A 17,161-nucleotide genomic window follows, 5' to 3' on the forward strand; every position below is an offset into this window, starting at 1 on the left:
GGAGGAGACAGGTTAAAGAAGGATTTAAAATAAATAATAATAATTAAAGCCTTGAGACCATCGCGACATGGATTGTGTATGTGTTCTGGGCTTTAAGACACAGTAAAGGGTTTGGGTGTGTGAGTGTGCTTGGAACATCAACCTTGATAAAATCTCTACAAATTGTTTTACAATAAAACCCAGGAAATACAGTCATCAGAAATCCAACGAAGGGAATTGGCAGAAATCTGCAAAAGTTATGATTGCTCAACATTGATTGTGACGACCTGTCGAACCTCTGCAGTAATGGGCTTTACAGATGGGTTTTCTATAAAAGTTGCTGCTTGAGCAATAGGAAGCAAGAGGGATAATTTTTTTTAAACCAAATCAACAGCTTTAAATTAGTGGGTTGCCCCCCCCCCCCCCACCGCCCCGCAGCTAACAGACAATTATCTGCCATAAAGCCACAGCAGAGTTCCAGGGGAGGGTATTGTAATGGCAGGAATGCTGATAGAGCTCTAAAATTAGTTGGAATCCTTGGCACCCTCCGAGGGCGAGTGAGCAAATAGCCCAGATGGAGAATGGGAGCTGTCTGTCTGGGGACTGGCCTCCAGGGCTATTAGTACGTCTATCTGTGTGAGAAACCCTCAGGGGCTCATATCGGAATGAAGACAGGCAGATGCTAAGTGGTAGGATACATGGAGCAGCATGTAAAGGGATGTTAAGTGGTGGAATGGGCCTTAGACAACGCTCTGTGAGGCAAGTGTTGCTAGTGACAAACACAGACAACTGGGATGGACGGAAATATACTTTGGCATCAACAGCTGAGCCTGTGAATGGAGAGTGGAGAGGACTTTGCCAAAAAAGGAGACTGGCTTTTTTCAAAATGTAGTGACTGGGGGGAGGGGGGGGGATGTGTAGGAAGGAAGGAATGGGTATAAACCATGTGCTCTGACAGCCAGAGAGATAAACGAACACAGGGTAGGAGTGTACAGCACTGGACAGATACAAGTACAGTCAACACTTGACGACAGAGCATACTCTCTGCCCGTAGGAAGAGGACGATAACATTAGAATCGAAAAGATGTGACTCTTAAGAAAGTTGGCATAAAAGCAATGGATCCAAAGATGAAAAAACAAATCGAACAGAACTAATAGACAATGACAAGGGAGAAACTACACGGATGGCTAAGGACCAAAACAGACCGGTGAAGATTGCCATGATGGTCCTAAACTCTGTTCTGGTGGTTGTTACAGACCTTTGGGCTGGACTGCTTGGCAGCGCCGTATTCAGACGCCATTTTCACCTCCTGTTGTCGGGCGTGGTTCTGTTTGGACCAGCCCTGAGTCTGTGGGTGTCCAAGTACAGCATCTTTGCAAACAGGAACCACTACCTCTACAGGTGAGGTCTTTTTTTTTGTTTTGACAACGCCCATCAGTATTAAGGAAAGCCACTATTCATGTGGATTAAATGGGCATTAGCATGATATATAATATTGGAGAGAATAGATAAGTTCCATCCTTTCAAAGCTCTGTTATTGTTGTTTTGTGATAATGAATGTGTTGTTTATGTTTTCACACATAATATTCTTCCAATGGCCATACCATCTAGCTCTGTCCCAAGCAGGCGTGGACTGGCACATCACTGTGTGCACCGCGGTATATTGGCCATATAGCACAAACCCTAAGGTGCCTTATTGCTGTTAAAAACTGGTTACCAAAAGAATTAGACAAGTAAAAATACATGTTTTGCCATACACTGATATACCACGGCTGTCAGCCAATCAGCATTCAGGGCTCGAACCACCCAGTTTATAATGCAAATGAGTGCTTGTCATATGCGTTTCCCTGAATCAATACATACCCTAAGTGTTCATTATTATTACAGGGCTCCAGACTAACATGTTCCCCTGGTGTCACTTAACTTTTACAGTTGGTTGCACCAGCCCATGACTTGGTCTGACCCAATTCATCCTGAAGTCATTCATTAAGAAGTATAATAGAGTAAGTAATTAGGTATTTCATCGAGCATGTCCAAGCAGGAATGCATGATTAAAGATATTTGGATGTGCAGTCACTAACCTAATCCAGTGATTGTGAATTTTGGGTTGACCGTTAAGACTATAGATTCACATTTTTTTTGTTTTGTTCAATAGAGTTGAATTACATACATCTTTATGTACACTAACTAATATCATATGCAAATTCATTTGGGGTTCAACACCCGACAAAAGTGGAAACTCAAAGAAAATGAACTAGATCGCTAACGCTGAGTATAATACCCACCCCCTAGTAGTCATGTATTCATCCAACAGTAACTGTACTGTCCTAAAAAAAACTAGCAGTTGTGGGCTATTACCCATGAGCCCTCGCGTGCGTGACGCTCCATATCTCAAAACCAAATCAAATATCGTGGTTGTAAAATAGTTGCTATTGAGATCAACAATGAGAGTTGAGAAGAAGAAAAAAGAACTACAGAAATCTGAGACCCTCCTTTCTTCGTCAGGGACAAAGGGATGAAGCTTCCAAAGCTGTGTGTTTTTCCCGCAATTGCATTTTGAAATGTTAAATGATCATAACAAATGTTTCTGTTGAGCTCATGGGGGGGGGGGGGGGGGGGGAGAGTGACTTGCTCATCATAGAAGCAGGCACCAGCGAGGACACAGGCACCAGCGAGGACACAGGCACCAGCGAGGACACAGGCTCATTATAGATTAGTAAAACAGAGAAAATGTGCTCAAAAATATACAAATACAACAACAACAAAATGGCCCATGGGCCACATAACCTTTTTCCATATAAAAATATTTTTGTGTGTCAATTTCGACCAGCCCAGCCCCAAAAAAATGGTCCAGCCATCTGGCATTTGCCAGAATTGCCAGATGGCCAATCCACCCCTGGTCCTGAGCTATTTAGCAATCTTACATTTATACTAGATACCTGTTTTGGATTCTCTTTCAGGATGTTCCTGCGATCGGGCTGGGCCTGGACCTGTGTTTTCACTGGCTCCTTCGTCTTCGTCCTCTCCTTCTCCATCCGTCGATCCCTCTCTCTCTCCGTTCGCCATCTCTCACGGATAGCCACCGTGGGAGCACTGTGGTGGGGCTCTCGCAGTCTCCTGACTCTGCTGGAGAACATGGCAGGCAGCTGCTACGAGCCCATGCCTGCTACCCTGGTTGGGGGCCTGAACCTTGGCCAGGGAGCCAGTATCCCAGGGCAGTCCTTACTCCTGCTCCATGAGGGCGAGCGCAAGGCCTCCTGCCTGAAAGCGGGCATGCTGTGGCAGGGCTGGGAGGTCTCAGAGGACACTCTTCTCCTCTGCCTCTGCTGCCTGCTCCTGGCGGAGGAGACTGCAGTGTTGGGGCCCTATCTAGCCCTGGGAGGGCCCTCGGGGCCCCCGCTGCGCCTGCTCTTCCTACTCTGTGTCTCCCTACTGGGTCTGTGGCTGTTTCTGCTGCTCTGTCTGCTGGCTTACTTCCCGCAGTTCCCCTCCCAGCTTCTGGGGGGAGCTCTAGGGTGTTTGGGCTGGAGGGGGCTGTATCAGGGTTGGTATCGCCTGCAGCCCAGCTGGTGCTGTCCTGGGTGGCCTGGAGAGGGACTTCTCATCACAACTCAGAGAGAGCCGTACAGTGAAAGGGGTGTTCATGACGTGTGGCCAAAGCATTGATGTCTTTGGCTAAAATATTATTTGCACCCCAGATCAAAATAAGAATGGATAGGACTCCACAGCAAAAAGGGTTCTCTGCTTGATATTTTATAAAAACTAAAAGTAACATTTCCATTTGCTTTATAGTCAGTGTGATAACTCCTAACATCAAGAACATCGAATTGGATAATAACAGGAAGATTATTTATGTACATTACCACAGAATTGAGAAAGTCAAAATTTCATAAGCAAAATATTGAAATCGTTTTAAATCTCACCATGAAGCATTCAAAAAATACTCACTTGATGTTATGCCAGTTATCACTACTTTAATTTAGAAATTGAATAAATTGATTGTGTAATACAGCAGTTTTATTGGTTATGAAAATGAAAAGGTTTTTAAATCCACTGTGTCTGAAGGTATTCAGTTACGAAACAAGCATTTTAACATGTTACACTACACGATTTGTATCGTAACATGTGAATGGGTGAGTAAGAGTGTGTCGCTATATTGCCGTCTCCAGTGGATGTTCACAAGAGTCAGTTGATCAGTAGATGAGGGCCTTGCAGTCCCCTCTGGGCTTCTTGATCTTGTCATAGTTCTTGTTGATGATGTCAAACAGCAAGGCCTGGTGAATGGGTGACAGAAATAGCAGGGTAATTACATCACTGAAAGCCTTTCATCATCATTAGATTGGATAAGATAGATTTTTATTTATTGTCTGTTTCACACAGATATTCCCTTTACGTCAAGAAAATACACCGCGATAGACCCATCAAACATACAAATTCATCATCATCACCACTTACAATGACCCTTCTTTTTACAACAAGGGCATCAGACAGAGGAAGACAGGTAGGTAAGTACAATGTGAGGAGCAGGAGAGGCATTGGTAATTATAAACTCAATCAATTTGTTCGTTTGATAACAGGGTTTGGTTTCCATTCACAACTCTAGAAGTCCAGGTAAATACTTCACACTGGGAAAGTTTAACTTGGAGGTTAAATTATGGGGGTGCTGAGCACGTCTAATGACGGACAGAGAGGTATGATACATGAGGGAGCTTACATAGGTGTTGCGGATCTCCAGAACCACGATGCGAAGCTCACAGTACTGGTACTGGTCCAGCTCATGCACCAACTGCCTGTAGTCTCCCTGGAGGTAGTTACACAAAATATGGTCAACACACACACACAAATGAAAGCGATCACACACACACACGAATACTAACCACATGAGGTTGTTTTGAGGCCTTGGCAACAGCATCCCCTCTCTCACTGTAGTACCTGATAACACATCACAGATAATGAAGGTGTTTGTTAGTCACATTAACACAACAACTACATAACGAATTAGATATGAGTGTAAACAGTAAACAGTGATCTTTTGGTTATTAAGGTCTCTTACTTTGAGATCTGTGTCTGGAATTCTTCAATCTTTGTGCGAGTGTTGGTCAACAATTCAAACACTTTTTCCTGTGGAACAACATTATGAGCGTAGGACCTACCAACAGTTTTATCAAGGTATGGCTGATATGACAATCATCATTTTATTAAGATCAGAAAGTCTGACCTGTACAGCCACCCCAAAGTTGTTCCCATCTTCAATTTTGGGAATCTGAAGTTGCACCCACATTGACACCTGCCAGAGTAAGAGATCATAGTATTTATGTATTTCTCTAGACACTTCTCACCTATTTAGGAAAAGATGTGCTAGTGAATTTGAGATGTAAAATAACAGTTTGGCCCACACAGAGACTAACAGAGGGACAAAGGGCTGACTGACTGTGTTCAGTTTCTCCTTCAGTAGCTGGATCTGAGGCTTGATCTCCTTTAGAAGACTTTCCACTCTCTCGTTGCAGGGGATCGGACCACAGGGAGGCCCTTAGGGAGAAACACCATGAGAAAACTCAAAGAGTAGGATGAAGTTATACAAACGCACTGGTCTAAGTTTCTATTTGTGTGTCCTCTCTAATGGTTAAGGTTAGGATTAGTGGTAAGAGTGAGCTGATACTAGATCTGTGCATTCGGGCAATTCGACAGCTAACCGCAGTTGTAAATCGGTGCTATTGTGTCTTCTTAACTACCTGCGTCTTCATCTTCTTTCTCGCTGTCCTTGTCTTTCTTCCCTTCCTTTGCCTCTTTCTGCAAAACAAGTGAGAAGAGGGGCGGGCGAAGGATTTTGCATGGTTCCTTCATGTGTGTATGTGTAACAGTATAACTTTAGATCGTCCCATCGCCCATACCCGGGCGCGAACTAGGGACCCTCTGCACACATCAACAACAGTCACCCACGAAGCATCGTTACCCATCGCTCCACAAAAGCCGCGGCCCTTGCAGAGCAAGGGGAACTACTACTTCAAGGTCTCAGAGCAAGTGACGTCACCGATTGAAACGCTATTTAGCGCGAACCACCGCTAACTAAGCTAGCCGTTTCACATCCGTTACATATGCATGGTCGATACTACTTGGGAGTGATTCCAGTGTAATTCAAGGGGTTAATCATGATAGACCGCTGAATTGGGTGAAACGTCTGTACCTCCTCTTTCTTCTTTTGCTTAGCCTCTTCTTTAGCCGGGTCTGGTATTGGGATGTCCAGAGGAGCCTTCAGAGCTGCCAGGCCATCAGTGCTTAAGGATGTCTGGGAACCATTTCACATAAACAAAAATATAGATTATATTTGCATTCTTATGTACAATAGCTTTGCATCAAGGTATTTGGACTGAGATTGAAAGGTGCGCTTGTGTTTTTCCACAGCCTCACCTTCAACAGCGTTTCCATCTCTGCAATCTTCTGAGGGAAGAATGATGTGACCAGGGTCTCTGCCTGTAATACACCAGTTACTAATGTCGGACACAGTTATCGTTTTAACATCTCAAATGTGGTCATTTGGTTATTATTCAAGTAGACCTGCACCACTAAGGGCCTACCTCTTTAGTGAGCTGAGTGCAGAAATCATCAACCTAGGAAATTGAAACCAAACACAGAAAAAAGGTTTAGAATTCACAGCAGAAAACCCAACTCCCAATGTCTCTATAATGTTTGGACAGTTACTTTCACCTGGACTGTGGGTCAGGTTCACCTGATGCAACACAGTGAATTTAAATTCAGACACTACAATCAGCGTGAAAATGTTACGCTTCGTATGGTATGTATTAATTTGTGGATGTCCATCATCCATTTCCTATGACATGTTAGGAATTACAGTTTATTGTGGCTAACGTTAGCTAGGTGACTGGGTGTCTAACTTTAGCTAGGCTAGGGGTTAAGGTTAGGTTAAAGGGTTAGCTAACATGCTAAGTAGTTGTGAAGTAGCAAAATATAAAAGTTGCTAAAATGAAACATTTGTCCGTGATGAGATTCAAACATGCAACCTTTGGGTTGCTAGATTTTTGCGTTATATGCCCACCCTTTGCCTTAAGTAACCGGTCTTATCTAACCATACCAAACATCGTACGTACGTATGCGCGCGCACGCGCGCCAAGTAATGTGGGTCTGGAGGGGACTCACACAACATATAATAGTCATTTCATCGTCCCAAGATGTACGTGTACTATGTTACGTCTAGTCTATGAGACTAGGCTGTGATGTGAACTCACATGTCCCTATTATTGGTCTAAATGTCAAAACGCCTTGAAGATTAACAGGGCTGCTGAGTTATCTGACACAAGTTATATTGGCGATAGGCTATAGTCAAATCATTATATAACGTTAGACAAAATTCGAAAAGAAATGGACAAATTTACCTGTTTCTTCGACTCCGGGCGAATGTCTATGGAAGTCATCTTGTGATGGGAATTTATTTACTTGATATGCAAAAATGACCTTTTGCAATGCAAAAATAGAAAGCAACTAAATAGTTCACAGAGTGCGCGGATTTTCCTAAATGTCTGATAGTGCACAACGCTGAAGTCAGTCACCCGTTAGTCAGCTCAAAAAGTGAAAATGAAAGTAACTGAACCCTTCTCACGGAGACGTAATTTCCTGTTTAGAAGATCAAGCTAGAGAATCGTGGGATTTGTAGTTTGATTATGGGACCGTAGCATACCACAGTGTAGCCCAATGATGGGTACGGAATAAACACAGGTTTTGTTCTATGAGATAATCTTCATCAGCTAACGTCACTTTTTGTGAATTTTGAAGCATTAATGTATGACTGCAGTTCTGAGTGTGTCCTATAGATGGTAATGCTGCTTCTGCCATTTTGAGTGGTATGCTCATGGTCAGTTTATGTCTGTCTGATGTCATATGACTAAGTAGGTCTCATCAATGAAAATCTGATATATATATATTTTTTTAATCCAGAATGCTTTCTGATTTCCAATTTTGTTTGAATTCATAATAACCATGGATAGCCTAATAACTCAGAAGACAGAATACTAAACTGTAGCTCCCAGTGTGCAAATGCACATGACATGAAGTTGGCACTCAATTAGCAAAGAAACCATGATTACAAAGACTACAGTGTGCAAGCTGGGCCAGTCTTGGTCATAGGGGCTTTCTCACTTAAAGTTTCCATCAACCTGAAACAACCTAATTCAAGTAGGCTAATTGCTGCCCTACGCAGAACAATTACAAGCCTTTCTACAGATTAAAAGTTGCTCTCAGCTCAGAAAGCTTGAAAAAGCCATGAAGGGTTGAGAAACGCTGCTTCTCTGAGAGGTATTATTGCTTTGTGAGGGCAAGTCAATCCTATTATTGATATTTTATGTTACAGTACAGTAATGTTGACCAACGTTGATGAACTGTTGAATCTTGACAAACAAACTAAACAAAAAATTTCACTGGCATATTATATACTTAGAAAAAAATGGTGTCCTTATATAAACAAAAAGGGTTCTATAACTTGCTTCATATATGGAACCCCTAAAAGCTCTGTATAGAACCCTTTTATATGGTTATTTGATTAAAAACCCAAGGCTTCTTCTTCACTGAACCAAAATTGGTTCCATATAGAACCCTGTATGGTGCCATTTATGAATTATGACTACTACTAATAAATAGTCATATTTTTTAGCCAAGAATATAATATAAGAAACATTAACAGACCAAATAATACCAGCAATGTTTTGACATTTTATTGTCATTATATGCAAACATAGTTCGGAAATATGCACTGGTGGCCAGGGTGGAAACTGTTTGCTTGAATGATGACCAGCGTCAATCTTGGCACCAACTCTGTGGCTTTATGGAACAGTACAGTAGGGGTTGTTGCCTGCTGGGTCTGGAGAACAAGATAAAAGGAGCAAAAACATGAGTTGATCTACAGAAATAAGCATGAGTTAATCTGCCAAAATAAAGATACATTGCAAAGCAGACATATAATCATTATGATTTAGAAGAACAACTTACATAGAGTTGTTGTCAGCAGCAGCCGAAAGAGAGATCCTCTGTCTCTGATGGGTTACTGCCAGACTGAGCAAAACATAGTGTGTCAAAAGCCATATAATGATTAACTAGCCTATTGAATCACCACAACAAATATATATAAATCATTTAGATAAATACTTCCTCTCAGTCCGCCCACTGCCCATCAAGTGCATTCAACAGAGGTCAACAATAGTCTTGTAATAGCTTCATGAAACATTGTCCCCTCATCTGACTCCACACTGAAATATTGAAATAAAAGTAACAATTAGCTAGTAGCCATTGTCAGGCTGGGTCTGTAGCTCTATTTGGCATATTCCATAATACAAAATCATGTTTCTTTGTGAGAGCTAGCTTGTAAAGTGGCTAATTAAAGAAGCCTAGCTTTGACCTGTCTAGCTTGTTAGCTAGCTAGCTTACAAACAGTGCTCAAATGTTTTATCTATCTAGTCTAGCTATAGTTGATTAAATTACTGACTTCATTTATTCAACCACAGTCCTCTTGCATCCTCATGTTGGAATGGCGGTTGTTTTTTTAATCAGAATGGCAGTTGGTTTTTAATTCAGAATGGAGGTTTAAATTTGAATAGACCAAAAGGTTCTATAGAATCCCCCTTTTTTTTATGTAAGTTCGTATCAAATCAAATCAAATGTATTTATAAAGCCCTTCTTACATCAGCTGATATCTCAAAGTGCTGTACAGAAAGCCAGCCTAAAACCCCAAACAGCAAGCAATGCAGGTGTAGAAGCACGGCATATGCTTTTATTTCCTCTTGCTTCTAGCGAGCAGTAAGTTGTTGTGTGCTGTTTGCCACTCCGACCCCTGCAACAAAGTTGCAAAATCGTGATTTCGACCTCGCCCTGCTATAGAGAGTTAATGTTATCAAGGTTATTTGCCTAGAAGACCCCTTTTTTTATGTAAGAGTGTATGTTTTTATTTCCTCTTGCTAGCTAGCAGTAAGTTTGCAACAGCACAGATTTGTATGTATTCCTTAGATGTACTAAGCTGGACAACATGTGTCTAATATTGAAACAATGGTGTGGCTATATTTAGGTCATTTTTGCTGCTCATGGCAACACTGTGGTGTGATTGCTTGCATCATGAAGGGTGCTTTGACCTGCAGTTGGATCCAAAGTGATGAAAATATGGGTTAGAGCCACCCAAGCACATTAATAATGGGGCTCAGCAACGTCATGATAAATGTAATTGATTTCATTTATCTACTTAAGTATTGTGGTAATGTACATGTTAAATGGGTTCAACATCAGTTTGAAATCAGCCACAATTGATAAGATCCAATTGAGTTATCCAAACAACTTACTGCAAATCATTCTAATTGTTTTGTCTGATTATTCAAATTGATTTAATTGACAATCGTAATCTGAATATTCAGCTGTCAATGAATCATCTACTTGTTCAAGTAATAACCTGTGCAAACCGCAGTAATGAAGTCAGTGGAGATATTCAAACATGATTGTGGGCACGTTGGGTGGCAGTAACCAAAAGGTTGCTGGTTCAAATCCCAGACCTGACTTGGTGAAAAATTTGCCAATGTACCCTTGAGCAAGGCAGTTATCCTTAGCTGCTCCAGGGTAGCTGTCAATAATGGCTGAACCCTAGCCATGACCCCACTCTTTGAAGGTGTCTCAGGGAGGGTGGGATATCCAAATAGGATAACTTTAAGCATCTAATAATATCTATTCTATTATATCAGTGTTGCAGACATCCAGTACAGCCAAAAGAACGACTCTAAAATAGCTGTCACAGCAGTAGACATTAGTTATTAATTGAGTGAGTGATTTAAACTTAAGCTGTTTTCCATTTCTGCCTAGTTGCGAAATATACTGACCAAAGGTCTTTCCTCAATGGATGACAGATGATAAAGGGGAGGGGAGCGTCTAGGAGAGAAACATGGTAGCAAAGGTTGCCTGACGTATTAATAGTGTTCCATGAAATGGTATTAGTTCAAACTACAAATACAATTCTGAATCAAGTTCATTATTGACATATTAGTTACGATTATAATAGAACAAGCATCAAGAGATCTTGTTTGATCCTCAGTCAAATAATTTTCCTTTTGGTTCTAGAACATTTAAACCAACCCAGAAGTACGACTCGTTATTGCACTGTCTGCCTTCTATTCTTGAATGTGCATTTAAAGATGACATTTCAGTTTCTATCCTGGTTCTGTGACCTGATTTGAGAATGTAAAAAATGAACAACAAAATGAATAAAAAATCAAATCAAACAACCCGCATTACTTGGTGTCAAATCAAATCAAACAACCCGCATTACTTGGTGTCAAATCAAATCAAACAACCCGCATTACTTGGTGTCAAATCAAATCAAACAACCCACATTACTTGGTGTCAAATCAAACAACCCACATTACTTGGTGTCAAATCAAACAACCCACATTACTTGGTGTCAAATCAAACAACCCACATTACTTGGTGTCAAATCAAACAACCCACATTACTTGGTGTCAAATCAAACAACCCACATTACTTGGTGTCAAATCAAATCAAACAACCCACATTACTTGGTGTCAAATCAAATCAAACAACCCGCATTACTTGGTGTCAAATCAAACAACCCACATTACTTGGTGTCAAATCAAACAACCCACATTACTTGGTGTCAAATCAAATCAAACAACCCACATTACTTGGTGTCAAATCAAACAACCCACATTACTTGGTGTCAAATCAAACAACCCACATTACTTGGTGTCAAATCAAACAACCCACATTACTTGGTGTCAAATCAAACAACCCACATTACTTGGTGTCAAATCAAACAACCCACATTACTTGGTGTCAAATCAAACAACCCACATTACTTGGTGTCAAATCAAATCAAACAACCCACATTACTTGGTGTGAGAAGGGTCTGGTTGAGACCTTACTTTTCAGTTGTTCCCTTATCAGCGTACATGTAACCTATGGTAGGCCTCTCTCATGGACTCTCAATGTAAGATAACAAGACTAAGTCCACATTCCAACCATGATTTGAGCTTCAAATGGCTTTTTTTTTTTGTTGCCAGCAGCAGCATTTCTGAATGTTCTCTTTGATAACCAAGGACTCTGCATCCGTGGGCGGGGGAGTGAATGCATAAATAGTGCATGGTGTTCTCCATAATATGGCGGCTGATTCTGCTGGCCATAACCATGGTTTATAGGAGTTTAACCAGTGGTACTGGGGGCTCATCTTTCTTTGAACTCTGTCTACCCTACTGTCATTATCTCTCTCTCTCACTGTCCACACAACGTCCCCTTTAACTTTTCCTCTCTCTTTCCCTGTCTAACTTGGAAACATTAACAGGAAATCTGCAATTTGCAACCCTCAGACCAGGCTCAGACATTGCATTGCTTGGTAGATTCTGGACAGAACTGGTCAACAGATCAGAAGCTTTTTGTCCCATCCACGAATACAGCTCAGGCATCCAACACATTGAATGAAAGTACAATGAAAAATAGAAAGAACATAGCGGTATCACAGACAGCAAATATCTTTAGATTAATCCCATATACTTTCAGCCTAGTATGCTTCATACTGCTCATAGTTGCCCTTATCAAAATCTAACTAAAGATGCACAGAAGTCATGATAGGTTATGGCATCTACTCATAACGCAGGTGTCAATCATGATGACATAGTCTCAGGAATTTGTCCGGCCTATTTGTCCTACAGGTAGGCCCATGGCAGTGTGTAATAATTTAGGTAGGTCTACTAGTTTATGTAATAACACGTTTGTTGGATAACCTGCATCGCACCAGCTGGATCAAGAGAATTTACGGAGCCAATATTGTCATTTTGAGATATCCTTCCGCTGTACTATTTTTTTTCAATGACTTTGCATTTATTCTGCTGACTCCGCACGTCCCTTTCGAGCACACACCAAAAGCGGACAACTATTTCCCTCAACATTGATTCTCCATAGGTTGTACGTGCCTTACATCCACCACCAGTCACCATTGCTGAAGTATATATGAGGGTCACCAGGGCAGGGCGGCTGTTGTGTCTTAGCGGATACAGGAACTTCAGAGCTTGCATCACCCAGTAGAGGCGGTTTGGTTGGCTGTGAAGGAGGCAGGAGCAGGGATAGGATAGTTGTATGAAATGCGCCTCTTAGTTGTTTCATGCTTTATTGAAAGCGAGTAATTTTAACATAAAATCAGACACCTCGCGGTCCATTTATTTGTTTTCAGATTGTCCTGTTTTATAACTTTTTTCTGAACGGATATAACGAAGATCTAGCTACATCAATAGCCTACTGCTGGATTACTTTACGAAATAAATATACATTTGCGTGTATAAATATATTTATATATGCAATCGGTAGGCTATTCGTTTGCATTAAAGTTATCAACCTAAGCATCATCGTCGACTGCGATGCGCAGAACCTAGATTCAGTCAATGTGTTTGCCTCCGATAAATTGTTACACGTGTTGCAAAGTGCAAAGTTCTTTCATTAGCCTGTACTGGGCAACCTCAGCGGTGCAGTTCTTCTTCATAGACCAATCAGATATGAGTTGTAGTTGGTGCTAAAGGGCACACGACGCTCTTATTCTCTCTCTCTATATATATTTATTTTTTTAGACTTTTATATTTCATTACCCCATTTTAGTATTTTTACAAGATGTCGTGCCTTTTGCTTGGACTTATCAGAAGGTGAGTGAGTATCTTAACATTTTGCCATTTCAAACTAAATTTATACCGAACAAAAATATAAACGCAACATGCAACAATTTCAAAGATTTTACTGAGTTACAGTTTATAATAAGAAAATCATTCAATTGAAATACATTCATTAGGGCCTAATCTATGGATTTCTAATGATTGGGAATACAGATATGCAGAATACAGATATGTTGGTCACAGATAAAAATGGGCCTCACAATGGGCCTCATGATCTCTAAATGGTATTTCTGTGCATTCAAATAGCCATTGAAAAATTCAATTGTGGCCTGCGTTTGGATGTACTGCCAAATTCTCTAAAATGACATTCGAGGTGGCTTATGGTAGAGAAATGAACATTCAAATCTGTGGCAACAGTGCAGTTTGCATGCCAATTGCACATTCCCTCAACTTCTGTGGCATTGTGGCATTTTGACAAACTACACATTTTAGAGTGGCTTTTATTGTCCCCAGCACAAGGGGAACCTATATAATAATCATGCTGTTGATATGCCACACTTGTCAGGTGGATGGATTATCTTGACAAAGGAGAAATTTGTGCACAGAATTTGAGAAATATGCTTTTTATGTGTATGGGACATTTCTGTGATCTTTTATTTCAGCTCATGAAACATGGGACCAACACTTTACATTTATATATATATATATATATTTGTTCAGTGTATTTCCTTATTGACCAACCATGGCAGAGTATAGTGTAGCCTTCTCAGCAACATTATGGTTTTTCAACATTTTAGAAACTGCAATGGTCGCCTAAAGATGGTATTAAATTCGTTTTCATGAATTAGTAATATCCCTATCGTGGATAGGATACTTTACCCAGTTGTTATTGCTATCTCACTAAAGATACTGTATGTCTGTTGGCAGCAATCCTAGGCAAACATCCTTCTTATGATAGGGTATATGTTTATGGCGGCGAACTCAGGGAATACACACACCCTGTAATATCAGAGAAACATCGCAACCTAATATCAAGGATACATAAACAACAGATTAAATGTCCACAAACTAAGGATTTAAATGTTCCCATTGTAGAATGGAAGGTCCTATTGAAGAATTTGAGGAAGCACTGAAATGCGAAGCAGTGAGCCATTCATCATCTACATCTTGATGATCAGTTCTGCAGTAGTGTCAGACATATAGCACAGCGCACACCGAGAACTCTGTGTCTTGGTTTGTGTTAGGCAGATTTGGAAGTGCACCAATCTGACCATCCATATTTCAAAAGCTGTTTGCCTCTGAGATAGAAAATGACGGAAAGAATGTAAAGATCCTGTTATAACAAGTGAGAGAGACAGGACGACCCAAAGAGACATGTCCCTCATTTTGAATCTCTTACGTTCCTCCTTCACAACTCTTTCTCTAGGCTTTGGTGACGTCACACGGAGACTAAAAAAAGTAAATGTGAGCTGTGTTGAGTGCATCTTGTCTTGACAGTCTGGAGAGGATCTATGTCCATTTGTCTGTGCATTTGTGATTGGTGCATGAGTGTTGATACACAATCATAGTGCATTATGGGAGTTAGGAGTTTTAATGACTTCTGCATGTATATGCATGGTGAATGAATGTATTTCCAGTGTGCATGTGCTACGTGCATTTCTGCTCAGTTCCTGAAAATTCCTTGTGGACCAAGCTATTAACATTCAAAATGGGGGAGGGGGGGGGGGGGGGGGGGGAGTGTGTGTGTGTGTGGTGCATGGTGATTGGTCTACATTTTGTCCTGGTGTAAATGAGACAATGCAAAGCTCAACCGGGACCCAAAGAGAAGGCCACAGGGGTTGAGAAATGATACATTGTTATGGTCATCGTTGTGCTCACATGTTTATCTCTCCCTAAGTCAGGATAACACTGTAGCCTATTCCTGGTTTTACATTCAGTTTCACAGAAATGTCTGTGGGCGCCCCACAATGCTTGCTTGCTCTCTCCCAGTCTGAAGTTTCTCAACACACATCTGGTCGACTGCATGCAGAAATGTGTCACTTATAAGAGACTTCATGAACTGGAGAAGATCTTTTAAGATGATGTATCATCACGTAAAGGGTTACACAGTGTTTTAAATAACACTTGTTCCCTGTGATGTTGGGCAAGAATTGTTCTTGGCAATATGCCATTTTTCCATCAACAACATGTTATCTTCTCAGTTTGCACCTAGGGCACTGGGCAGCCTTTAACCCTTCCTTTAGAAATGGCCGTTATGTACACGTCAAGTTTAATGACACCAACGATGCAGCCAATTGGGGCTGGCGGCGGGCTAGCACTTCTACCAGGTAACAGGGAGCCTAGTGGTTAGAGCGTTGGGCCAGTAACTGAAAGGTTGCTGGATCGAATCCCCGAGCTGACAAGGTTAAAAATCTGTCGTTCTGCCCCTGAACAAGGCAGTTAACCCACTGTTCCCCAGTAGGCCGTCATTGTAAATAAGAATTTGTTCTTAACTGACTTGCCTAGTTAAATAAATCTAAATCTTTCCACTAGTAGAAAAGTGTAATTTTTGAATTTCAAGCCAAATAGTCAATGGACCTATAACCATGAGTTGGAATGTGAGTTCAATTGTAAATCAGCTCCCAGAGCCAAAGAGTGCCCTAATCAGTTCCTAGACATGTCAATAAAATTAGTTTAAAAAAAGTTCAATTGAAGAGTGTATCTGAGAACCCATATTGTCATTCTCAGCCTTATTATTGATTTTTGTTCCCCCCTTTTTTTTGTGTGAAGCCATCGTGCCTGGTTTTTCTAGTCAGCTAGTCAGATTGCTCACGCATGTTGTAACTGATTGTGTTCTGCCCTTGTTTATGAACACTGCTGTTAACACACAACAGAAAGCCCCCCCCCCCCCCCCTACGTGCCCCTGCCATTATAAAGAGCTCTGAGCTGAAGTCTCAGGTTGCACTGCCCTGGACACAGTTTGCATTAGATTGCCCACTTCCTGCTACTTACTTACATTCTTACTTAGCCTGAGGAAGAGCAGCAAAACCAAACCGCTTAGGAAGATGGCTGCTCTTTCAATGGCCTTTCCTCATGTGAGTCATTTGAGTTTTGAAGGTATGGGACATGTCTCACAGACTTTTAAATCATGAGGAACATGTATGGATCATGAAATGCTGTTGTAGAATATGTTCAGAAGTAACACATTCACAGTGCGTGCCTTTGTTTGGGGAAACCCTAAAAAGTGCGATCTGAGAAGTGACACTACATTAGTCCATTACCGCTATGCATTATTGATGTGTGGATTATTCACCAGCACAAATAGTAGGACTGTAGTGACACATTGTCCTCTAATCTGCTCTCCATAGAATTGCATCCCCGAAACAACACTGAAGAGGTTGATTGTGTGTCTTGCTACCATTATTCATCTCGATACCCAGTATTTAAATGTCGTTTGTATTGTTGCCTATTTTGACACCAGATTTAAATTTGATATCCGTTTTCGGATATTTGTTTATTTATTTATTTTTAAACTGCAAGTTGCTAAATG

General features: G+C 41.1%; 3 protein-coding genes and 1 long non-coding RNA gene across 5 annotated transcripts in view; 2 read left to right on the plus strand and 2 right to left on the minus strand.

Moving 5' to 3' along the window:
- The first annotated feature begins 551 nt into the window (after nt 1-551).
- LOC110535221 (fat storage-inducing transmembrane protein 1) lies at nt 552-4,033 on the plus strand. 2 transcript variants are annotated; one of them, XM_090189302.1, is made up of 3 exons: nt 904-1,381; nt 1,913-1,983; nt 2,941-4,033. In XM_090189302.1, exon 3 carries the CDS (start codon nt 2,942-2,944, stop codon nt 3,644-3,646), a length of 705 nt encoding a protein of 234 aa, XP_090045428.1. In that variant the 5' UTR covers nt 904-1,381; nt 1,913-1,983; nt 2,941; the 3' UTR covers nt 3,647-4,033. The 2 variants fall into 2 exon arrangements, with proteins under 2 accessions (XP_021475766.3, XP_090045428.1); XM_021620091.3 differs by lacking the exon at nt 1,913-1,983 and having other exon boundaries at nt 552-1,381.
- Nucleotides 3,933-7,615, minus strand: LOC110535222 (proteasome activator complex subunit 1). Its single transcript, XM_021620092.3, has 11 exons — nt 7,372-7,615; nt 6,556-6,588; nt 6,389-6,451; nt 6,165-6,266; nt 5,713-5,770; nt 5,412-5,509; nt 5,199-5,267; nt 5,034-5,101; nt 4,858-4,912; nt 4,695-4,781; nt 3,933-4,254 (listed from the first exon to the last, which is right to left on the minus strand). The coding sequence occupies exons 1-11, from the start codon at nt 7,408-7,410 to the stop codon at nt 4,174-4,176; spliced, it is 753 nt and encodes a 250-aa protein (XP_021475767.1). The 5' UTR covers nt 7,411-7,615; the 3' UTR covers nt 3,933-4,173.
- Nucleotides 7,616-8,683: 1,068 nt separating this feature from the next.
- Nucleotides 8,684-13,451, minus strand: LOC149979467 (uncharacterized). Its single transcript, XR_016484341.1, has 2 exons — nt 8,978-13,451; nt 8,684-8,840 (listed from the first exon to the last, which is right to left on the minus strand). It is a non-coding gene; the product is annotated as an uncharacterized LOC149979467 (long non-coding RNA).
- A 42-nt stretch (nt 13,452-13,493) lies between these two features.
- Nucleotides 13,494-17,161, plus strand: part of LOC100135908 (phosphoenolpyruvate carboxykinase) — a 12,446-nt gene continuing 8,778 nt past the window's right edge. Inside the window, 1 exon segment of the mRNA NM_001124275.1 lies at nt 13,494-13,665. Coding sequence (NP_001117747.1) covers nt 13,634-13,665 — 32 coding nt within the window. The 5' untranslated portion in view covers nt 13,494-13,633.

Source organism: Oncorhynchus mykiss, chromosome 11 (assembly GCF_057628025.1).
Source record: "Oncorhynchus mykiss isolate SJ-2025 chromosome 11, ASM5762802v1, whole genome shotgun sequence".
Classification (NCBI taxonomy): Eukaryota; Metazoa; Chordata; class Actinopteri; order Salmoniformes; family Salmonidae; genus Oncorhynchus; species Oncorhynchus mykiss.

What these genes read in the sequence shown, in the direction of transcription:
- LOC110535221 (XM_021620091.3), top strand. Translation starts at nt 1,164, where the DNA reads ATGGCTAAGGACCAAAACAGACCGGTGAAGATTGCCATGATGGTCCTA. An exon ending in AGGAACCACTACCTCTACAG is followed by an intron (nt 1,382 to 2,940) that starts GTGAGGTCTTTT and finishes ATTCTCTTTCAG; the next exon opens with GATGTTCCTGCGATCGGGCT.
- LOC110535222 (XM_021620092.3), bottom strand. Translation starts at nt 7,410, where the DNA reads ATGACTTCCATAGACATTCGCCCGGAGTCGAAGAAACAG. An exon ending in GCCCGGAGTCGAAGAAACAG is followed by an intron (nt 6,589 to 7,371) that starts GTAAATTTGTCC and finishes TCAATTTCCTAG; the next exon opens with GTTGATGATTTCTGCACTCA. An exon ending in TGAAGGAGAAACTGAACACA is followed by an intron (nt 5,268 to 5,411) that starts GTCAGTCAGCCC and finishes TTACTCTGGCAG; the next exon opens with GTGTCAATGTGGGTGCAACT.